This window comes from Balaenoptera physalus (genome assembly GCF_965194825.1).
Source record: "Balaenoptera physalus genome assembly, chromosome: 19".
NCBI classification, from domain to species: domain Eukaryota; kingdom Metazoa; phylum Chordata; class Mammalia; order Artiodactyla; family Balaenopteridae; genus Balaenoptera; species Balaenoptera physalus.
Genome location: NC_138900.1, coordinates 5,718,501 through 5,743,029, shown reverse-complemented (window position 1 = coordinate 5,743,029; position 24,529 = coordinate 5,718,501). Strand labels below are relative to the sequence as shown.

The 24,529-nt window shown below is 40.2% G+C and overlaps 1 protein-coding gene and 1 long non-coding RNA gene across 9 annotated transcripts in view; one reads left to right on the top strand and one right to left on the bottom strand.

The window, feature by feature from the left end:
- Positions 1 to 15,460, top strand: part of LOC309648580 — a 16,082-nt gene extending 622 nt beyond the window's left edge. The window contains exons 2-3 of the long non-coding RNA XR_014256722.1: positions 1,911 to 1,969; positions 15,300 to 15,460. This is a non-coding gene — a long non-coding RNA (uncharacterized lncRNA). The remainder of the gene's footprint in view (positions 1 to 1,910; positions 1,970 to 15,299) is intronic.
- On the bottom strand, positions 4,123 to 24,529 carry LOC309648569 (zinc finger protein 350-like). Of its 8 annotated transcripts, XM_082437292.1 has the most exons (6): positions 24,035 to 24,529; positions 16,877 to 19,317; positions 15,699 to 15,897; positions 13,309 to 13,435; positions 12,941 to 13,036; positions 4,123 to 8,186 (listed from the first exon to the last, which is right to left on the bottom strand). In XM_082437292.1, the coding sequence occupies exons 3-6, from the start codon at positions 15,831 to 15,833 to the stop codon at positions 6,622 to 6,624; spliced, it is 1,923 nt and encodes a 640-aa protein (XP_082293418.1). In that variant the 5' UTR covers positions 15,834 to 15,897; positions 16,877 to 19,317; positions 24,035 to 24,529; the 3' UTR covers positions 4,123 to 6,621. The 8 variants fall into 8 exon arrangements, with proteins under 8 accessions (XP_082293418.1, XP_082293413.1, XP_082293414.1 ...); XM_082437287.1 differs by having other exon boundaries at positions 15,699 to 19,317; XM_082437288.1 differs by having other exon boundaries at positions 15,699 to 19,312.

Below are 24,529 nucleotides of genomic sequence, written 5' to 3'. Positions count from 1 at the left end.
AGCCAGGCCTTCCACAAAGATGGGAAATACTTTAAAGCAAAAGCTCTCAGAAAGGGGCTTCCCTGGTGGCGCAGTGGTTAAGAATCCACCTGCCAATGCAGGGGACACCGGTTCGAGCCCTGGTCCACGAAGAACCCACATGCCGCAGAGCAACTAAGCCCGTGCACCACAACTACTGAGACTGCGCCCGGGAGCCACAACTGCTAAGCCCGTGTGCCACAACTACTGAAGCGTGCGCACCTAGAGCCCGTGCTCTGCAGTAAGAGAAGCCCCCGCAATTAGAGAAAGCCTGCGCGCAGCAACGAAGACCCAATGCAGCCAAAAATAAAATTAAATAAATTTATTAAAAAAAAAAAAAAGCTCTGAGAAAGGGAAGTGATTCTGTTAAGTACTGGAGCCCAACTGATTAAGCCCCGCTCCCTATAATTGTACAACCTGGCTCAGAACCTTCGAAGTAAAGGGGTTAATCATTCATTTATTGACCCAGCAGATGTTTATAAAGTGCATACTCTGTGGCAAATACAGGTCTGGGTGCTGGAAATATGAAAAATATAAACGCAGACAAAAATAACACTTTTTTTTCCGTGGAGCTGTACATTGTACTGTTACAGACCAGGGTTCTTGGACTCTATAATCAAGAGAAATTGGTAACAGGCCACATAAGAAACTCGGGCAAAGCTTTATTGTGACTGGTGCTGCAGCAGGAGGGAGAGAAAACAAGTAACAGGTTCCCTTTCTTGCTGGGGGTAGGGGGGTGGGGAGCTGGTCCCTTAAATGGGGTGAGGGTAGGGCGCAGGTCCAGGGCTGGGGCAGGAGGGTGGCTTAGGTAGTCTGCCCACCCCCTGTAGGGCTGTGTGCAGGGATTAAGCACAGGACCCTGCTTTTGCTCTCAGTACCTCAGAAGTGGCAGTTGGGTTTTGGTCTTCTAGTATCTTGTTCATAATTGGCCCCAACTGTGCATGCACAGCAGTTATTTTTAGTCCCTTCTATTATAGTTTCATTGTATTCTGTTGCTGGAGGAGACTTGTCCAGGTGCAAGCACTGCAGCAAAGTGTCCTAGATCCCAGCCTGTCTCACTACTGGTGTGCAGAAAGGAAAAGTAAAGTTACTTGGTTTTATTTCCTCATTATAGCGAGTGTTATGATTCCCACCTACAACTGTGACCTAAAATGCCTGGAGGGTAGAGCATTGAACAAAAGACTTTAGTCTGAAGCCTTAAGATCTAATGGAATTTGTTTCTCTAGGTTTTGGATTTGCGTGGGACCTGTCACCCCTTTTTTCCTTACGATTTGTCTCTCTTAGAATGGGAATATCTATCCCACCTCTGTGCCACCACTGTATTTTGGAAGCACATAACTTACCTGTTTTCAGGGGTCCAAAGCTGGAGAGGAGTTTTGCCTCAGGGTGAATTGTACCTCAAATCTTACCCATATCTGACTTAGATGAGACTTTGGATATAGACTTTATTTCTTTTTTTAACATTGTATTTTATTTTATTTTATTTTGGCTGCATTGGGTTTTCATTGCTGTGTGGGCTTTCTCTAGTTGCAGCGAGCGGGGGCTACTCTTCATTGCAGTGCGTGGGCTTCTCATTGCTGTGGCTTCTCTTGTTGCGGAGCATGGGCTCTAGGCGCACGGCTTCAGTAGTTGCACTGATGGGCTTAGTTGCTCCACGGCATGTGGGATCTTCCCGTCCCAGGGATCGAACCCATGTCCCCTGCACTGGCAGGCGGATTTCAACCACTGCGCCACGCGAGAAGGCCTGGATATAGATTTTAGAGTTGGAATGAGTTAAGACTTTGGGGGCTGTTGGGATGGAGTGTATGTACTTTGCATGCAAGAGGGACATGAAATGGAGGAGACAGGGCCAGTGGAGGAATATTATGGACTGACTGTTTGTGTCTCCTCAGATTCACATGTTGAAGCCCTAAGACGTAGTGTGGCTCTATTCGGAGATGGGGCTCCTAAGGTAAGAAATTAAGGTTAAATGAGGTTGTGAGTGTGGGGCTCCAGGAAGTTTAGTGTCCTTATTTATAAGAAGAGAAACCAGGAAGCAGTGTCTCACCAGAAACTATATCTGCTGGAACCTAGATCTTGGACTTCTAGCCTCTGGAACTATGAGAAAATTAATTTCTGTTGTTTAAGCCACCTACTCTGGTGTTTTGTTATGGCAACGAGAGCAGTCTAATACAGTGGTGAATTACATTGTTTATAAAATTAGACAACTTTTAACCAACTTGGCATTCTTTGGATACACCCAATGTAGTCATGAAGTATTTATCTTTCTAAAATCTTGCTTAATATGTTCAGTAGAAACCTGGGAAACATTTGTGGGGTCATGGTGGAAGGAATATGATTTTGGATCAAGCAAATTTAATATGGGCTTACTATGAATTGATTCTGGCTTTAATGTGTGAGCTCAGTGAGAATGGCTCTAACAGTTTGCTTGGTTGGTTGACTGAAACTTGACTCAAAGGTGAACTACATTAAAGTTTAAATGCCAGAAATTCCTTGTTCCATATTCTGTAAAGTATCCAAAAGTATATGGAGTTAGGAATGCTAATGTAGATTTATCATGTAAAACCAGCTTACCCATCCCTTAAATACATATCCCAGGAGCATCCAGAAGACAGTCTCTTCAATGAAGCTAATCTGGCTACAGAAAATGGAAGTATACTATTATAAGATTCTGTTACTATACATGAAGAGGTATATATAATAATACTTATACTGACAAGTTAATGATACATGCTGTAAACTAAAGGAACCACTTAAATAACAAAATTATGGGGAATTCCCTGGTGGTCTAGTGGTTAGGACTCCGTGCTTCCACTGCTGGGGGCCCGGGGTTCAATCTCTGGTTGGGGAACTAAGATCCTACAAGCCACGCATGGCGCAGCCAAAAATAAATAAATAAATAAATGCTAATAAGCCAACAAAGAAGATAATCATAAAACATCCTCAGTTACTCCAAAAGATGGTAGGAAAAGGGGAGCAAAGAATAGATGGGGGCTTCCCTGGTAGCGCAGTGGTTAAGAATCTGCCTGCCAATGCAGGGGACATGGGTTCGAGCCCTGGACTGGGAAGATCCCACATGCCGCGGAGCAACTAAGCCCATGCGCCACAGCTACTGAGCCTGCGTGCCACAACTACTGAGGCCCGTGTGCCTGGAGCCTGTGCTCTGCAACAGGAGAGGCCACTGCAATGAGAAGCCAGTGCAGTGCAACAAAGAGTAGCCCCCGCTTGCTGCAACTAGAGAAAGCCTGTGCACAGCAACAAAGACCCAGCACAAACCAAAAATATAAATTAAAAAAAAAAAAAGAATAGATGGGATGAATAGCAAATTGCACATTTTAAATCTCAACCTAACTACATTCTCACATTAAATAAAAAGACATATTGTCAACTCAATAAAAAAGCAAGGCCTAACTGTATGTTGCCTTCTAGAAAACCACTTTAAATATTAAGTGACAAATAGGTTAAAAGTAAACCATGTTAAATAGAGATGTGAAAGATATAAAAAGAAAGTCCCAAGTCAAATTTCTAGAGATTAAAAACTACAATTTGAAAGAAAACATACACTGATGTAATTAATGGCAATTAGACATTGCATAAGAAAAGATTAGTTAACTTGAAGACACAGCAATAGAAACTATCCAAAATGATACACGGGGCTGTGCTGGGGGATCTTAAATAGCATGAGCAGTTTTTTAACCTATTTGGGTATGCAAAAGAAAAGACCAGTGAAGTTGATGACAAGGCAAAAGAAACTCAGGTACGAACAGAACAAAAGCTAATAAAAGCTTTTATTAAAAAGAGAAAAGTTGGGGCTTCCCTGGTGGCGCAGTGGTTGAGAATCTGCCTGCCAATGCAGGGGACACGGGTTCGAGCCCTGGTCTGGGAGGATCCCACATGCCGCGGAGCAACTAGGCCCGTGAGCCACAACTACTGAGCCTGCGCGTCGGGAGCCTGTGCTCCACAACAAGAGAGGCCGCGACAGTGAGAGGCCTGCGCACCGCGATGAAGAGTGGCCCCCACTTGCCGCAACTAGAGAAAGCCCTCTCACAGAAACTAAGACCCAACACAGCCAAAAATAAACTAAATAAATAAATTAAAAAAAAAAAAAAGAGAAAAGCCTTGAGTTCTCGGCCAGTGGGGTAAGAGGTATCATTGTGAGGAATGCCAGGTGGAAATCTCTCAAACTGCCCTCCACTCTTTTCAAGATAGTGAATGAAGAAGCAATATTATGGGAGGACTTATAAAATATGAACACGTAACGTATAATATATTTTTTAAACCCCATTACACATTGTTATAATTAACATGTTAATCACTTCTCTACCTTTTTGATCCAATGGAATACAGTTATAACTGTTTATACAGTTATCATACTGTCCTTGTTTGCTCAATCTAGCATCGTTAGTTTCAGGTCACTTCTGATTGGTTTTTCTCAATATTGGTCACACTTTTCGGCTTTTATGCATGCTTGGTAATTTTTGGTTGGATGACAAACATTGTTAATTAATGTGTTTGCACTCCTATAAATATTCTTGAGGTTTGTTTTGAGATACATTAAAGTTACTTGGAAACAGTTTGGTCCTTTCTGATCCTACTTTAGATCTCAGTTGAGCAAGACCAGATTGCTTATTGGATGAGACTCAGCCAATTAACAATGAGTGCCTACTCTATGTCAGGCATTCTAGACATTGCTATATAGGGGTTAACAGAAGGTCCCTAAACAGTAGAAGTACTTGTTACTTCTTCATGAAGCTTACAGTCTAAATTTTACAACTATAACTTACATTCAAGACCTTATATTTGAGCACAAACTCAGGAAGATGATATTTGTTATTTGATATTTGTTATATTTGTGCTTTGTATTGAAACTTATATAGTAATGTTTATACATGACCTAAGATCTTCATATATTCCACATTACAATCCTTAAGAAAACAATTGAGATGTTCTCTCCAAGTGATTCTAAGTTTTTACATCATGTGTTTTTTTAAAATCATTTACAATGCCATTAAGATACCTCATCTACTTACATGCCTCCACTCCTAGCTTCTCCCTAAGGGACCTGACCTCATGCCCTTCCTCAAATCCCAGTTTTCCAGCAGTAGACTTGGTGTGAACCTTAACGCTACATCAGTTTTACGCCAGTCCCTACTGACATTACTTCTGTCTACAGCTCAGTAATTATAGAGATTCTGAAAATATTTGCCAGATTGGTTAAAGGCCTATAGTATTCCAGTCTAGAAGCAGATTCAGCCCACACTTCCAGAGCTCCTTAATCTATTCCCAATCGGATTCAGTCGATCCAGCTCTGTGGAGTATGAGATACCAGGCCAAAGTTGATTCTCTGAAGATCTACTTTTCTCTTCCTCATGTGACACTCAGACATGTAAGACTCAAGAGTCCCTGAGTTGAGAAGAAATGGAACCACCCCAACATTCTTCCTGACATCTATATCCATTCCATCAATGAGGCAAAGGGAAGGGTTGGGCAGGGAGCTATCTCCAGAGGGAAGAATGCAGCTGAATAGTTATCCAGTTTAGACTTTCATATTCCCAGGATTCTGAGAATAATTTGGATAATCAGAGAAGGGGGAGAGCTAGGATGGAAGCAAGAAGAGTCATCTTAATTTGTGTTCAAATTGCCCATCTTATTTTCATGTTTTCAGGAAAATTACTACCGAGAGTTATGTTGGAATGTATTTCATTATTTAATTTATAGGTTTAAATTACTAATTGTCCTTGGGCTTTCAGTTCATTTTGCAAACCTGATTTCACTACCTTTTCAAGTCTAGAAAATTTTAAAAATCACATTTATAGTGACCTTTATGGTATAATGCTTAGTCTTATTTATAAATTAAACTTAAGCTCATCCAAGGACATTAAGTTACATTTATGAATTTAATATTCATTTCTGTTGTGAGGGAATTCAGTTGTCTGAAATAATATTTAAATAAATTTAGAGCCTAAGAAATGCAGCAGCTAATCATATATTGGGTGGGCATTGAAGATAATTTTTTTTAAAAAAAGAAAAAGAATCCACAATTAGGAGAAATGAGTATAACGTGATAACCTTAACCAGTGATGTGAGGTAGACTGTCTTTCTCCTTAAAATTATGGAATCATAAGCATAGTAACTAGGAATATGGTTCAAGGTTTCCTGTCCAAAAATGTACATCAGGTATATTGTGTAATGTATTATGAAGTGGGAATTGGTACATAAAGCTCTCGAATATTTCTCATTTTCACAAGCTTTGCTTCACAAGAACTTTAGTAAGATATTCCACAATTAGTGTGTTCAGTGTTTTACTTGTATATGATTTCATCAGCTAATGGATGGGGCGGAAAACCCTGCCACATTCACTGCCTTCCAAGTTTCTCTCCAGTATGTAATGACACCTATTGAGGGAAGGACTTTACCACTCTCATATTTTTACACACTATAAGCTCGCTGATGACCTTTGGTAATCACTGATAATAGGGTCTATCTTCCAAAACACAGCTTTCCTAACCTCTGCCTTCATAGGTTTGCTTTTTGTACATAACCATATAATCAGCTATACATTATTGCTCAAGGCTTTTCCAAATAGAATGTACCAGTTTTTTCTTATGTGTTTTTTGTGACATAAAATAAGATGTAATTGACCACTGAAGGCGTAACCACATTCATCACATTCATGAAGTTTCTCTCCTGCACAAACTCTCTGTTATCTCCTGAGGGTGCACCTCTGGCATCTGGCTGTTCCATAAGGACTACATTCCTATCTGCTAGGAGCCCACTGATGTTTAATGATGTCTGAGGGGTTGCAGAAGGCATCTGCACAGTCCCCATATTAACAGGGTTTTCCCCCTGCATGAGTTTACTAGTATCTAATAAGCTGTGACCCTTTGTGGAAGGATATTCCACCTTCAGTGAATCTACTTGTTTCTCTCTTGTGTGTGTCCTCTTATGTTTAACCAAGCATGACATGTGGGAGAAAGCTTTCCCACACTCATTGCATCCATAGGGCCTCTCTCCCGTGTGAGTTCTTTGATGGACAATGAGCATTGTCTTTGTAGTGAAGGCTTTCCCACAGTCACTGCATGCATAGGGTTTCTCTCCTGTGTGAATTCTCTGATGTTTAATGAGTCCTGATTTCTGTGAACAAGATTTTCCACAGTCAGTACATACAAAGGGAGTCTTTCCTGTATGAAATCGCTGATGTGCTATGAGGCATGCCTTCTGGCTGAAGGCCTTACCACATTCAGTGCATCCATAGGGTTTCTCTCCAGTGTGAGTTCGTTGATGTATAATAAGATTGCCCTTCTGTATGAAACCTTTTCCACATTCACTGCATATATAAGATTTCTCTCCTGTATGAATTTTCTGGTGCAGAAAGAGCTGTGATTTTCTGGAGAAACCTTTCCCACACTCATTGCATACATGGGGTTTTTCTCCTCTTTTGTTTCTCTGATGTATAATGAGCTCTGCCTTCCTAAAGAAGGCTTTGCCACATTCAGTACATTCATAGGGTTTCTCTCCTGTATGAGTTCTCTGGTGTTCAGTTAGCTTGAACTTTCTGTAGAATGCTTTCCCACATACACTGCATACATGGGGTTTATTTCCTGTATGAGTCTTCTGGTGTTCAGTAAGCTGAAATTTCCTGAGGAAGGCTTTTCCACACTCACGGCACTCATGGGGTTTCTCTCCTTTGTGAGTTCGCTGATGTTCAGTGAGCTTGAACTTCTTGGAGAAGGTTTTCCCACACACACTACATCCGTGGGGTTTCTTTCCTGTATGAATTCTCTTATGTTCATTGAGCCGAGACTTCTTGAGGAAGGCTTTGCCACATTCAGTACATTCGTGGGTGTTCTCTATTTTGTGTATGTCCCGATGTTTAATTTCAGTATGAGTTTGCTTATGATCAGCATGGAGAAAGGATCTCCCATCTCCATTAAACTCAGCAGGCTCCATTTTTTTGCAGCTTGTACTCAGTTTGATTACACCTAAATATGATTTCAAAGTTTTCCCATGTAAATCAAATACATCATGATTTGGCCTTAAAGGAAAACAACTTTTGCTCTGATAAATAATATTCTCAAATGCATTCTGTTCATAACACTGTTCCAACCTCTTCAGTATATTTTGGTTTTGCCAGTGTGGCTGCATATGATCATCCACTTTCTCAATTTCTAGGAAAGAGAACAATGAACCCTTCCATGAGTATCATATGGAATAAAACTACTTCAAAAATACCTTGGGGGACTTCCCTGGCGGTCCAGTGGTTAAGACTTTGCCTTCCAATGCAGGGGGTGCGGGTTCGGTGCCTTGTTGGGGAGCTGGGATCCCGCATGCCTCATGGCCAAAAAACCAAAACATAAAACAGAAGCAATATTGTAACAAATTCAATAAAGACTTAAAAAAAAAATACCTTGGGGTGAGCTGGCTCTTTAATGGAAAACCTATGATATCAAATATAAAAGAAATTCCAAGTATAAAAGTACCTTATCTTTTTTTTCAAAAACTTTTCACAATTGTAATTAAATATATATAAGATAAATTTTACCATTTTAACCATTTTTAAGTGTATATTTATGTGGCATTAAGTACAATCACATTGTTGTACAACCATCATGACCATTCATCTCTAGTTCTTTTTCATCTTCCCCAACTGAAAAACTCTGTATCCATTAAACACTAACTCCTGTCTCTTGGAAATGGTTAAAGACTTAGTAATATAAAACACCAAACAACCCAAAAGATAACAGCCATCAGGGTAAAAATTCTTTACTTTCACTGAAGCCATATTCTATGGGTGGAAAGGGAAACAATAAACAAATAAGATAAGGAATAAAGCAGGCAGTTTCAAGTGTGACAGTGGTTTGAAGAAGCAAAGGAAATAAGAAATGGAAGATATCAGGATTTATTTGGAAGGAAGGATAAACAAGACTCACTAATGGATTTGATGTGAGAAGAGGTAACAAAAGAGGGAATCAAAGTGTACGCCTAAGTATTTGGCTTGACCCATTGGGTAGTTGGGTAGTGCCTTTTAACAAGATGAGGAATATCGCCGAACTTCAGAATGTGAGGGAAACCAGGTTCAGAATGTGAGGGAAACCAAGTACATTTTGAAACATATCATCTTTGAGATAATATCCAAGCACAGACACGGAAAACCCAGTCAGATGATAAGACTTGAGTAAGTTCTTGACTGAAGATAGCAATGTGGAAACATCAGTATGTAAATATTGTTTAAGGGGACTTCCCTGGCAGTCCAGTGGTTAGGACTCGGCACTTTCACTGCCACGGGCCCAGGTTCAATCCTGGTCGGGGAACTAAGATCCCGCAAGCTGCACGGCACAGCCAAAAAAAAAAAAAACCCCAAAACCAAAAATATATATATTATTTAAGGTCAGAGTATTGTATGAGATCACTTTCTGAGAAACACAAAGACTGAAAAAAGATGAAGGCACAGACGAAAGCTTTCGTCATTCAAGACTTTGGGGATTCCTAGAGCCCGCTGAAGAGACCCTAACATAACCATGCTGGTAGAGAAAGAAGCAGACGTGGGTGTTAGAACATATACGTCAAAGAGGCAACTCAGAATGTTGGACATACAGGTCATGATTTCAAGAAAATTCTAACAGACTCTTGGGTGCTCATTCTGTTGCTAAAACATGCCATTCTTCTTCATTATGTAGACCATCATCAAATTCACTTTCCCAAAGCACCAATCTCACATTCTAACCTTGCATGGAGCTGTGACACATTCTCATATGTTCCCACAGAAAGAGGGACATGATGATCCTGATGGACTTTCACAACAGGCTAGTGGGGCACAGTCTTTTTTAGAAGCAGATCTGCTGCACCAGACATGGGAATGCTCACCTTCTTCACTATTCTGTACCTGTATGGATGTCATGGTGGAATTTTTCCCATTTCATTGTCCCTGATATACTAATCTCTCAACTTGCCAACAACAGCGTCTTCTTCCTTAATCATACAGTAATGTCTCTGCTGGCATTAATTAAAGGGTCTTATAGGACCACCTTCCTCCTGAATCAAGACTTGTGACAATTTTATCTTTAGTTTTTCTTAGAACATCTGGCTATACCTTATTATTTCTATAATGCTGCCACCGAGGTTAAAAATAAGACTATCTAGAGTTAGAATATACAAAACCTAACCTCCACCATGCCTCCTTTATTATTAACACATAAAAGTCACAACAGTAAGCCTGGTGATAAAAGTTTACATTACCATGATGTACCCAGTTTATCTAAGTTTCCACTCCACTAGCTCCCCAACAAATACCTTCAAATATTGGTCTCCACATGGCTGGTTTCAGGCCAATCTTTTGACAGTCCCCACATGGCCTTGCACATTTCCAGTTTCTTGCCATGTTTCCTTATCATCTTATTTCAAAACTGAGCTATTTTTCTCACCTAAGATACTTTATGATACTATCACTCTTCATTCTCTCTATACCACTTTAGGCTACTTTTCTTCTAAATTTCTGAAATAGTCTCTATATTTACTATTTACTTGAATTTTGTATAGCCTTCAATGATAGCAGGAACATTTCACACGTTCAAAAGCTTAATTTGTAAATATTACATGAAGATTTGTCCTAGCTTTGCTCATAAAATCTTTGCTCTGAAAGACATTTCTTTGCTTCCCACTAAATTTAGTCTCTTCTATCAAAAATCCTTAGCATCATCTCCCATCTGTTTTTTTTTCCCCCCTCACACTCCGTATTGTGGGTTGAATATGTCCCCCAAAGAGATATGTTTAAACCCTAACCCCTAGTAGCTATGAATGTGACCCTATTTGGAATCAGGGTCTTTGCATCTGTAATGAAGTTAAGATGAGGTCATAATGGATTAGAGTGAACCCTAATCCAATGACTGGGGTCCTTCTAAGGAGAGGGAGATTTGGCTACAGACACACAGAGACATACAGGGAGAAGGTCATGTAATAACAGAGGCAAAGACTGGAATGACGTGTCTACAATCTAAGGAACATCAAAGATTTCTGGCCACTACCAGAAGCGAGGAATAGACAAGAAAGGATTCATTCCTAGATCTTTGAAAGGGAGCATGGCTCTACCAATACCTTGATTTTCAAATTCTAGCATCTAAAACTGTGAGAATACATTTCTGTTGTTTCAAGTCACCCAGTTTGTGGTAATTTGTTACCTAGGAAACAAACATACCCCATACCTACTTCAGTGGCAAATTCAGTCTTTATTGTTCCAGAATCTTCTCATACTATCCTCAAGCTGGGTTGAAGTCACCAACAACCAGGTCTCACATCTCGTTTTCTGCTTCAACACCTGCCTATTCCAGTCTATTTTCTACTGACAGCCAAGGTGATACCTCTAAAACATAAATTATATCACGTCACTGCTATACCCTAATCCTTCTAAAGGTTTTCTCATTAGGAGGACAATCAAGTGTTTGAAATGGATGACAAGGCCCTATGTGACCAAATGACCTATTGCAAACCCCCAGTTATGACCCCATTGACCTCATCTCCAATCATTTTCCATGCTGATGGTTTGGTGTTTACAGTCGTTTTCACCACCAGACATAGTATCTGTGTACTTTTTCCCACTTATTTTTATTGTGATAAATTACACATAACACACAATTTACCATCTTAATCATTTCTGAGTGCACAGTTCAGTGTATTAAAATGCATTCACATGGTGTATAACCATCACCACTATCTCTCTCCATTAACTCTTTTCATCTTATAAAACTGAAACTCTATTTTTGTTAAATTTCTGCCTCCTCTTCGAGAGTGGGGACTTAGGTGTTTGATAGAAGAGAAATTTGTGTCATAGTAATATGGTCAACTGGGACTTAATGCCGTCAGACTATGAGGAGGAAAAGGATAGCTTTAGGGAAAAGAATCCAGCAACAAAATCTAAAGTTTAAGAGAATGATTAATTAACAAATATAAAAAGGAACTACAGTAAGGTGGGCATGAGGTTTTATGATTTCGTTGAGGCTAGGAAATCAGAATGAGAAAGTTTAGAAACGTCTTTCCTAATTAAACAAAGAACAGGAATAGCAGAGGCATTAAATACAGGAGCCCAGAGGGTAGAGCAGATTCAAGGTAATGCCAGGATTTAAGATGTACAGAAGTACAAGAGAATCTCAATTTTAAAAAGGATGTTGGAAAGGGATTTTCTGGGAGGGAAGATGGTTCTAGTTTCTCACACAAAAAGAGTGAACTCATTGGGAATTGCCATGGAGACAGGTTAAAATATATGGTACCAGCGGGTATATTAGACAGTGTTAAGGGACATGTCAATTGCAAGTCTCCACAAAGAGCTTAACACATTTGAATAAAGTAAAGTTTTATAGCCTATGAGACAGAGCAGAGGGATGACAACAGAACCTTTGAAGAATCTCAGAGGGGGTAAAAAGAAAAGTCAAGCAAGCAGATAAATACACATTAAGAGACCACCTTACTACAAGAGTAAGGCACCTGAGGTGCAGTTGGATGTCATAAAGGGAAATAAATATTTCCCAATGGAGCAGGAAGGTGTATGAGTCAGAAGACAATGATGAATTCAAAGTTTTCTCTTAGAAGAGAGACACGGAAGGAGGAATTTCATACCAAGAGACGTGAAAGGAACATAAAATCAGACTCTAACAAGTGAAGAATGGGAGGATTTGAAAAACCAAGCAAGAATAATCCTAGGAGGGGGAAAGTTGACATCTAAGAAGAAATAAACAGGGATTCATTCCAAGATGAGATAAAGTGGTATATTTTCCTCTAAGTTCTTGCACAGAAAAAGCTCTCATATGAGGAAAGGGATACATGGAGGCTGTTTCTGTATCCTCAGACACCCTCACCACTGGGATGCCTTCTCTAAAGGACTAGAAAGTGATTTACACAGCCTTCCCCCTCTTGCTGGTTCTCTCTCACTTACCTGGATGGGGGTGACTGTGAACTTCATCTTCTAAGGTCCATGGTGGTTCTCCTTGTTCCAACTTGGAGAGTATATCAGGTTTGCTAACTTGATACCCTGTTCGTGGGAAATAACAGAAGACTTAGGCTCATCAAATGGCACTAGGGATCTGTGATGCTATGAGAATGGTACACTTTAGGGACTGCACGATCTGCATGTTTGGAAATTAAAGGCTTGTCTCTAAAACGCGGAGAGATTATACCTTCTCATCTGGGGCCGGGGGGAGGACTGAAAATCTCCCACTTCAGAGCACCACAGACACAACAATGCTTTCAAAAGCTGAAGAAAGAAAAGGCACCATCCAAGGGACCCAGGGGAGCCGTCCTCACCCACGGACAGCAGGTTGCTATAGTTCTCCAGCAGCACGTCGCGGTACAGGTCCTTCTGATCAGGGTCCAGGAGCTGCCACTCCTCGCACGTGAAGTCCACGGCCACATCCTCCAGTGTCAGCGATCCCTGTAACAACACAGTCCATGTGATAAGAGTGTTTCTCTCATTATTGAAATGGAAGGTGTGAAATAATAGAAAATATATATAATGTTCTCTGTCCCTGGTTGCCGGCTTAGCGCTCCTAAAACCGTTGTAGTCGCCTAAGTGATAAAAGCACTAGGAGCATCTTTTGTTCTAACATTTGGTCTTTGAATTCAATCCTAATCTGACACTAACAACTCAGAGTTACCATCAGGCTCCACAGGCTAAAGAGCTCAGTCCCACAAGACTGCCTTCACTTCAGTCACCAGTACAAAGTCCCAGATTCCAGGTTCCCTGCACTTGTGTCCAACTTAGCTACAAATTCGGGGGTTCCCATAACTTCCCTGCTAAGGTTTGATAATTTGCTAGAACAACTCACAGAACTCAGGAAATTGTTATGCTTACTCTTATAGTTTATTATAAAGGACACAAATGAATGGTCACATGAAGAGGCTCATAGAGCCAAATCTAAAAGGGTCCTGAGTGCAAGGGCCTCTGTCCCTGTCGAGTTGGGGTGAGTCACCCTCCCAGCAAGTGGACTGTTTGCCTACTTGGAAGCTCTCTGAACCCCGTTGGGGTTTTTATGGACGTTCCATTACATAGGCATGACTGATTAAACCACTGCCTACTAGTGATAGAGCTCAATCTCCAGCTCCTCTCCTGTCTACTGAGATCAGAGGGTAGAGCCAGAAGTTCCAATCAAGGCTTGGTCTTTCTGGGGATCAGCTCCCATCCTGAAGCTCTCTAGGGGCCCATCCTGAGTCACCTCATTAGCATAAACTCACATATGGCTCAAAGGGGCTTGTTATGGATAAAAAAAGACACTCCTATCTCTCAGGAAATTCCAAAGGTTTTAGGAACTGTGCCAGGCACCAGAGACAAAGACTAATATATATATATATGTATGTGTGTATATATATATATATATTTATTTATTTATTTATTTATTTATTTATTTATAATTATACCACAACGAGTCACTTGTTTAAAATAAAGGCAATAAGGAGGTGGGAGGTAAAAACTAGATTCTTGGGGGGGTATTCTCTTTCATTTATCAAAATTTTATAAGCAATTGAACTCTTTCTGGTTAAATTTTCCTTATTACTTGATCAATTATTTCATTTTTAATAGCTTTATCAACTAGGGAATTTAAATTTAGTGTCAATATATAATAACCATCATCACTCACAAAAATACTGGTATCTCGTTGAATGGCACAATAGCAGTACCAGGATTAGATGTAATTGCTTTAAACTGACCAAACATCAATTTGATGATGATTATTTTGCTAGTTTCAATATTTAGATGAGTTCTTCTTTTCAATATAGTTCACTAATTTTATTCCAATTAAATATAACAACATCTAGCTGTTTCCTATCTACACAAAATATTTAACTTTTTGGGCATGAAAAGTACAGTAATAACTAGATTTTGAACACAGGGAAGGGCTCTGTATTTTCTGAGATAAGGTAAAGTTCTAAAGCAAACTCTGTGGGTCTCAAAAACCCAAGCCATTACCAAACAAGAATTTATAACTCCCCGTGGCCAAATCTGTACTGAAGCACCCGTTCTACAACCTGTTCACAGATGTCCTTTGATAACTGTGCAAGCCTTCCATTTTCCTGGGCACTTTAGGTTTTATTCAAGGATAAAACCAGCCCAAAACAAGTGTGGGTATATAAGTCACCAAGCTGTGGTCTTTTGAAAAACTGTGTGCACTGAATTCTACTTGGTCTAGTCCAGCAGAGGACTCAGAATAATCATATAAGAAACAGCCATACACAACCTGCTTGTATATCTGTCAATATTAGAAGAATGCTATGAACACAATGAATGTTATCACCTCTAGAAAGAAACCATCAAAGAGATTTCCCAAGACTTAAGTACCATGAAACAGTGACATCTCCTGAGGAAATGATCTGCCTTCTCCTCAGATTCAATGCATATCAAATAACTTATCATGATTCTCTGGTTGCAATGGCTGACAGATTACATGCAAGTTGATGGTTTATGTAACCAGGAGGGACCTGCAGAGTCATACATTATATACCAACATTGGTCATGTAGTCCGAAATCTATGAACAATATATACCTGATTCTACTTCATCATGATTTTGAAGGTACAGTTTATTTCTCCCCAGAGCCCATTTTTTCCCAATTTATACTTTTCATTTAATTGGACTGCTTTTTTTTTTCAGCCTTCTGGAAATTCATGAGGGAATCAAGAATAAAACAAACCCAAAGTCACCTGAGCCTTTGTCATTTTCTTGTTTTGGGAAATGCCAAGTAACTGGGATGTTGTTTTTAGTCTCTTCTGGATCTGCCCTAAATTTCTGTTCCAAAATCTCAGTCTCAGGTAACGGATGTCCCACGAAATGACCATATGCAACTACAGGAACCTTCTCCTCGTCCTTTACTTGATTTCTCTTGCTCCTCGAAGCCAGGACCTGTGGAGTGAAGAGTAAGTTCATTTGGGTGATATATTCCCTCTGGACCCAGATGCTGTCACTGCTGCTGTTCACCCACCTTAAGTCAAGGCCAGTGCTTCTAACTGTCCCTTTATTTGATGCCCCTGCGGCAGTAAAACATAACAATCTAAATGGGGGGGGGGGGGGGGAGTATGACTTCTGTGAAGTACAAGTAGCATGAATGAGAAAGGGAAGGTGGGAAAGGAAAACCAGCACAGCACAAAGCCTGGCAGAAGAATGGCAGAAGACTTCTCACACAGATCAGTTTGGGGAAAGAAGACATATAGAAGTGAGGCTCTGGACATTTTTTCCCTTAAAATCACATGTGTCCACATACTCCTTTGTAGTGGGTTGAATGGTGCCCCCCCCCCCAAAGATATGTTCACATCTTAACCCCATGAACATGTGAATGTGATCTGATTTGGTAAAAGGGTCTTTGCAGATGTAATTATAGGGATCTCAAGATGAGAACGTCCAGGATTATCCAGGTAGGCCCTAAAATCCAATGAGTGTCCTTATACCAGACACACTGAGAAGAAACACACAGGGAAGATGAGACCATGTGAAGACAGAGGCAGACATCAGTTATGCTGCCACAAGCCAAGGAATGCCTGGGGAATCTGGCAGAAAAGGAGAAGGAAGTGAATGGACATTGGGCAGGTGTGCTGGAGGTCCCTAAGACCACGCCCAGATTCAGTGATTCCTTAGGACTCCCAAGATTTAGCACATAACTGATTTATTACCATGAAAGTATACAAGGCAAAATCAGCAAAGGGAAAAGGTGTGGCAAAGTCTGGGGGAAAATGAGGCACAAGCTTCCAAGAGTCCTGTCTCCATGAAGTCACAGAGGATAGGCTCAGTTCCCCAGCAACAAGTTGTGATAACTCATGTGAAATGTGTTAGCTTATTAGAGACTCGGTGCCCATGGCTTTTATGGGGGGCTAGTCCTAGTACATACCAAAATTCCAGAATCCCAGAGGAAAACAGGTGTTCAAGAAAAACCATATTGTTTGAAAGAAGAGTCTTGGCACAGTGAGCCACTCTTGATAGGGAAGAGTGGGAACCCTCCCAAAATCTAAGTTCCCAGATGCCAGGGAAGGCATCTTGTCAGCAGGCCTTTCCAAGGAGAACAGTCTCAGGTCAGCTATGTCAACTCTTTGCACAGCAAGGAACCAGGAGTGTCTGTTACAATATATTAATAGATTAGAAAAGTCACATGATCGCCAAAATCGATGCTGAGAGAAATATTTCATAAAAATCCAACATCTATTTTAAATTTGAGCCTGGGGTGGGTTAGGAATTCATTACTGCCTTAGCATGAAAAAACAAAACATGACCTATAGTTTTTTAAAAAAATACATTCAATATACTACCATCCTCATCTGTTTCTAAAACACAAAACAAGAGTATGTATTGTTTGTGGATACATACACATCTAGTAAAAGTATGAAAATATGCATAATATATAACAAGATAGCAGTTATCCATGGGAAGAGAAGGGGAAATAGAAGATGATATGACTTAAGTTGTATTTGTATAAGTATATCTTTCAAAAAGAAAAAGAACCATAATAAAAAAAAAAACTGAATAAATCCCACATATGTCCAGCTGAAAGCCAGAGATAAAAGCACTCACCATGAGGACGGGTGGGTTTGTGTGTGTGTGTGTGTGCATGCACGTGTGTTTGCATGCGTGTGCACGTGCTAGTGCAACAATACCATTATTTTTCACCACTGTTCTGGAAACACTCCCAATGCAGTCTGATAGAAGAATCAAGTAAGAATTACTAACATTAAAAAAAAAGAATTACTAACATAAGAGATGGAGGTCAATTTTAGTGAACGCCAAAAATAAGAGTATTAAGTTAACTGACCAGTTATACAATCTATATGTAAAAATTGACAGCATCGTAGAGTGACATTAGCAAAAATGGTGGAGTACAGACCTCCAGGGGATTCCTCAGGAGCACTAAAAAAAACTGACAAAAACTGTCAGAATCAACCTTACTGGAACTCTGGAAGATAGTCAATGGTTTACAGAAACAAAGTGAACACTTGACCAGGAGAAAGGTCACTGAAACAGGAGACTTTTTATGGCATTCTAAATTAGCCTTGCCCCCACAGCCACTGTGACAGAGCGGCAGCCTGTATTCCTGGTGTGGATGGATACCTGGACCTGTAGGGTGCAAAATAAATCTTGTTCCCAAGGAATTGTTTGTTTTTACCTATTTGTGGGTTCCCTAAAGGACAGACACAAGAGGCCTGCATACAATATACACACGGAGAAGAACATGCGCTTTCACCTCTGTCTGGTACTTAGGCTCAGCAGAAGCAGGAAAAGAAGCCTAAGGCACTGTTATAAATGGACTGGCTAAGTTTGAAGGAGTGCCCCAAACAGAACCAATATGCATTCTTTTCTTTTTTAAACTCAAAGAATTCTACAGTGAGACACATAAAGTTCAAACTATCAAAAGCCAAAGATAGAGAATCTTCAAAGCAGCAAGAACCAACTGTCATATGCAATGGATATGAAATAAGATGAACAGCTGATTTCTACCAGAAATCATGGAGATCAGAAGGCAGTGCCTTCCTGGGACTTCCCTCGTGGTTCAGTGGTTAAGAAGCCACTTGTCAGTGCAGAGGACACGGGTTTGAGCCTTGGTCCAGGAAGATCCCACATGCCACGGGGCAACTAAGCCCATGCACCACAACTACTGAGCCTGCCCTCTAGAGCCCACGTGCCACAACTACTGAGCCTGCATGCCACAACTACGGAAGCCTGTGCGCCTAGAGCCTGTGTTCCACAACAAGAGAAGCCACTGCAATGAGAAGCCCACACACTGCAACAAAGAGTAGCCCCCTCTCGCCCCAACTAGAGAAAGCCAAAAATAAATAAATTTATAAAAAGAAAGAAAAAAAAAGACAGTGCCTTCTTAAATCTAAGTGCCAAAAGAAAACCGTAGGAGGTAAAACTATTAAACTCTGACCTCAAATTTGGCAACAGAGCCTTACATATGACACCAAAAAATACAAAGAACAAAACAAAATAAGACTTCATCGAAAAAAAAATTTTAATTTATTTAATTTATTTATTTTTGGCTGCATTGGGTCTTCGTTGCTACGTGTGGGCTTTCTCTAGTTGCGGCAAGCAGGGGCTACTCTTCGTTGTGGTACGCTGGCTTCTCATTGCAGTGGCTTCTCTTGTTGGGGAGTGTGGGCTCTAGGTGCGCGGGCTTCAGTAGTTGTGGCTCGCAGCCTTAGAGCGTAGGCTCAGTAGTTGTGGCACACGGGCTTAGTTGCTCTACGGCATGTGGGATCTTCCCGGACCAGGGCTGGAACCCGTGTCCCCTGCGTTGGCAGGCGGATTCTTAACCACTGCACCACCAGGGAAGCCCCTAGACTTCATCAAAATTTAAAAGTAGTCTGTATAAGACGCTACCAAGAGAGTGAAAAGGAAACCCACAGAATGAGAGAAAATATTTGCAAATAATATAACTGATTAAGGGTCTAGTGAGCAGAATATATAAAGAACAATTACAATTCAATAACAAAAAGACAATTTAAACAATGGACAAAAAGGCTTGAATAGACATTTCTCCAAAGAACTTATAAAGATGGCACATAAAAAGATGTTCCTCATCATTTGTCATTAGGGAAACAAATCAAAACCACAATGAGATACCACTTTACCACTTCATACCCATCAGCATGGCCATAAAAATAAATAAAATAATAAGTTTTAGCAAGGATGTGGAGAATTAGAATCCTCATACATTGCTGGAGGCAATGTAAAATGGTGCAGCCTCTGTGGAGTACGGGTTGGTGGTTACCCAAAAAGTTAAATACAGAATTACTATATGACTTAGCAATTCTGCTCTTAGGTATATGCCCAGTAGAATTGAAAACCGGTATTAAAACTTGTACTCAAATTTCGGAGCTGCTCTACTCATGATAGCCAAAAGGTGGAAACAACCCAAATGTCTATCAACAGATGAATGAATAAACAAAATCCATAAAGTGAAATATTAGCCATAAAAAGGAATAAAGTACTCATAGATGCTACAACATGAACCTTGAAAACAGTATGCTATTTGAAAGAAGTCAGAAATAACAGGCGACATATTATATGATTCCATTAATATGAAATGTCCAGAATAGGCAAATCCACAGAGACAAAAAGGCATTTAGTGGTTGCCAGGGACTGGCGGGGGAGACAGGAATGGGAAGTGAGTACTTAATGGATGCATAGTTTCCATCTGGGATGATAAAACAGTTCTACAACTAGATAGTGGTGATGTTTGTACAATGTTGTGACTGTACTTAATGTCAGTGAATTATACACTTTAAAATGGTTAAAATGATAAATCTTACGTTAAGTGTGTTTTACCACAAAAAGAAATTGATAGAATTATATAAAAGAAAATTGATGTCTGTTACATGGTGGAACATTTTAGTGGAATACTTTAACACTGTATACTGAAAATTTCAAAATAGTTATCACTGGTAACCAAACATTTTACTTCTAGAAATTTCTGCAAAGGAAATAATGGCATAAGCATGCAAAGATACATATTCCTATAAATGTGTGTATATATATTTATACATAAATGTATACATAATATATTTATATATTTATACATAAAGTTATACATATACATAAAGTATTATATAGATGCAGTGATAGAGGATTAACTGATTAGTATAAACTTTCAATGGAATACTGTGTAGCTATTTAAAAACATTCTATATTTAGTGAAAAAGTATGTAACTCAAAGTTATATGTAGCATAAATGTTTTTCTGCCATAATACAAAATGTGTAAAACATATGTCTGAAGAAAAATGCACAACCTAAAAGTTGAGAGTTATGTGTTATTCAAAGACCTTACGGGGACTACAGCCTGGGAGGCAACCTCTCAGGTAGCTGAGGAACTGCTGAGGTAAGGTAAAGAGGACCCAGGACATATACATAAGTTTTTGCCGAAAAAGAAATATGTAGTTAAATGTGAAAAGATAACTGCTAATCACAAAAAAACCATATCTCAAGTTAATGATTTTAGTGGTTTTCTATGTATGGGAAGATGCAAGAGCCTGGGCTCGTTGAAATTATTCCTTAGATATGCATCTTAACAATCTAGGGCCAGTATCCTGTTTTTCCCCATCCTGAATTCCCCCCTTGGTGCACCATGGTCGGGGTGGGGGCGCGCTGATGCAGTGGCTGATGGCAGGCAACATTCCTTGTTTACTGGAATGGCAGGTGACATTTTTGTATGCATATATTTATACAGACATACCAAAAAATACTGATACCAAAAAGTTAATGTGATTATACCTAGATATCATTAGATAGGTCATTTTATTTTCTTAATTATCTTTTCACAGGTATGTAAAATATGTGTAATAGAATATAAAATTATGGTTGCCTAATTATTACTGTAAGTTTATAGTCTTTTAAGTTTTCATTACAAAAAAATTTGTAAATGACATGAGTGATATATTTTACAAAGTATGAAAGTACAAACACAGAAAAATAGCAGCTGTTTATTTCTACCATCTATGTGCCACTAACCATTACAATTTTATATATTTTAATTCCCTTAATTCTCAGCAAACTTGAGAGAGGGACTAAATTTTATTTGCACAAATGAAGAACAAGACTCAGGTTCAGTATCTAAATAAGTGTTGTGGACCCAATTCCAACTTTTGGTGGAGGGAAGGGGGTCCCCCCCATACCACGAAGCAATTCTCCTGACACCAGCTGGGCATCCTACTTCAGTTCAGTTCTGACACTGTGTGCCCAGAGACAGCATCAGATCCCACAGGTTAAGGGTTCAGTCCCACAAGACTGCCCTCCCCCCCCACCCCGCCCCCCACCCACCATCACATAAGACGCCATTCTCAAGTCCAGATTATTACCTGTACTTCTGACCAACTGGCTATAAATCACAGGTTCTCATGATCTTCTCCTTAGGTTCAATTAATTTGCTAGAGTGGCTCAAGAATTCAAATATTTTACATACTAGATTACCGGTTTATTATAAAAGAATATAACTCAGGAACAACCTGGTGGAAGAGATGCAGTGGGAAAGGGTGTGGAGCTTCCATGCCCTCCGAGAGCCACTCTCCCGGTACCCCCACGAGTTCACCCCGGAAGCTCTCTGATTCCCTTCCTTTTAGGTTTTTACAGAGGCTTCATTATATAGGCATGATTGAGTAACCGGCTGGCCATTGGTGGTTGATTCAATCTCCAGCCCTTTCTCCTCCCAAGAGGTCAGGGAGTGGGACTGAAAGTTCCAACCCTCTAATCACATGGTTGGCAGTACAGACAACTAGCCCCATCCTTAGGTGCATTCCAAAAGTCACTTCATTAACATAACAAGAGACACCTTAATCACTCTCAAAACTTTGAAAAGTCCAAAGGTTTTAGGAGCTCTGTGCCAGAAACGGGACAAAGACCAAATATTTCTTATTGAAAATCACACTATCACAGTTATTCACCCAAGTCATCAGTAAGAGCAAGAATCCAGATTTTTAAAAGCCAGATTCATTTCATTAGCAAATCCATACATTTGTCACTGGGACAATATTATTTGGAAATGCTCAGATCATTCACTTGGAAAATATAAAGGAATTGGTTAAGCTATTGGTAGAACTGTAATTGATAGAAATGTTTAAGTATTTAGGGGAAAGTATACTGATGTCTGCAGTTTACTTTGAAATGCACCAAAATTTTTTTTAAAAAAGAAAGAGGGACTTCCCTGGTGGTCCAGTGGGTAAGACTTCGAGCTTCCACTGCTGGGGGCGAGGGTTCCATCCCTGGTCGGGGAACTAAGATCCCGCATGCCGCCCGGCGCGGTCAGAAAAATAAATAAATAAAAATAATCAAAAAAAGAAAGAAAACAAGATGAATTAATGAATGGAGGGATGGATAGATAACTGACAGAGCAAATATAGTAAAATGTTAATGGTACAATCTAAGTGGTGGGTATAGTACATGTGCGCTGTAAAATTCATTCAACTTTGCTACGTTTGGAATTTTTCATAATAAAATGTTGAGTTCATAATTTCATAATGAACTGTTGAGTTGGAAAAAGCTATTAGTAATCATAAAATTTCAGTGTAGTAACCAAAAAAAAAGTATTTAATAATATATTTTAAAATTGTTTTACTATGTTAAAGAAATTGAAAGGAGATAAAAATTAGAAGGAAAAAAAAAAAAAAAAGACCCTAATTTCAATTGCAACAAAGGCAAAAAACCAGGAAGGAGATGTGGGTCAGGGAAACAAACCCTCGGGTAAATACCAAATCCTAATGTAATCCTAAAAGTAATAACTAAGAGAATTTGTATTATGGAAATGTTTAGAATATGAAATTAACTTTTTTAAAAGAGGCAAATTACACCTGTGTTTCCATAGTTTATCTGAATTATGAAAATTAAGAAGAGAAAATAAAAAGACAAAAATTGAAATATACTAACATTTGAATAAGAGTTGTGAAACAGAATTTGAGGGACCAGAAGGGTTATTTTACTGGTGTCAAAAAGAATCTGAAAAGAAATATCCAGGTAAACTCTCAGTAAGGAGGAAAGAAACCTCATCTTAAACAGAAAGTTTACCACTTTAGATTTGCTTAATGCTTGATCTCCCTAAATTTCGTATCTGTGGGGACGAAAGGAGAAGGTGATGTAGGACCCTAAGGAGACTTCCAAAGCAGTCTTTGGAGAGGAAAGGGGGCTTCAAGGACTGAAGGGAATTGTAGCGTTCATCTGGTCTATCTCACCCCTGGCTACTCCGTCACTGAGCGCCAAATGAATTCAAACACCACTTACATTGACAAATACCAACCCCCCTCCCGTTCCCAATTACTGAGCCCTACTAACAAAGTAAACTACAAAGACCCTAAACTCTGACCTCAGGACTCTGAGTCCTTGATTTCGATGGACCTTTAATGCACGACCACGAGAGCTCCCCCATGCCCGACAGCAAAGGCATCCCAACTTCAGACCCATGGTGCCAGACCACCAGCTCTCCCCGCGGACTCTGCGGCTCCTACCTACACGGACGCCCACAGATCCTCTCTCACCCCTTAACCTATCCCACGGAGAGAGTCACACACTGACCTGATTTCCTCTTGATCCCACTCCGATCTCCTAGCGGCTACACTTGTCAATCCTTTCATTTCAGGTTCCCTAAAGCCAGCTTCGGCACCGGACTACGGCGGCCGATGAGGGACTGAAACTCTTCTAAGCAGCCCGGACAATTGGACTTCCGGCTTCTCCTTCGAGGGTAATGTGTCCGCGCCCTCTGCGCCTCGCCACCCTGGGGGCAGCCATCTTTGAGTATTTATCATGCAGAACAGAGGTGGCTGTTTCTGCGCCACTAACCCGGATGGCTCGAGACCAGCAAAGGGCCCCTGAACTGTTCCCTCACCTGATACTTCATCCCCTGTGCGGCCAGGCTGGAAGAGTTGCAAACCACTGCACAAGCTGCATAGAGTTTCAGAGGCTCGAGCTTATACAAGGCAAACATGGCGCGTGCGCCGTCCACTTCAGCGGTCAAGAGTAATAGTAGGCCCCATGACAAGTCCCTGCATCTCAGCTTGTGAGGTTAGACTT

Bases quoted from the DNA above. Each gene is read 5' to 3' on its own strand.
- LOC309648569 (XM_082437287.1), bottom strand. From the start codon at position 15,833: ATGGTCATTTCGTGGGACATCCGTTACCTGAGACTGAGATTTTGGAAC. The intron at 13,037-13,308 runs GTGAGGACGGCT...TCCCACGAACAG, and splicing joins TAGCAACCTGCTGTCCGTGG to GGTATCAAGTTAGCAAACCT. The intron at 8,187-12,940 runs GTAAGTGAGAGA...TCTCTTTCCTAG, and splicing joins TCACAGTCACCCCCATCCAG to AAATTGAGAAAGTGGATGAT.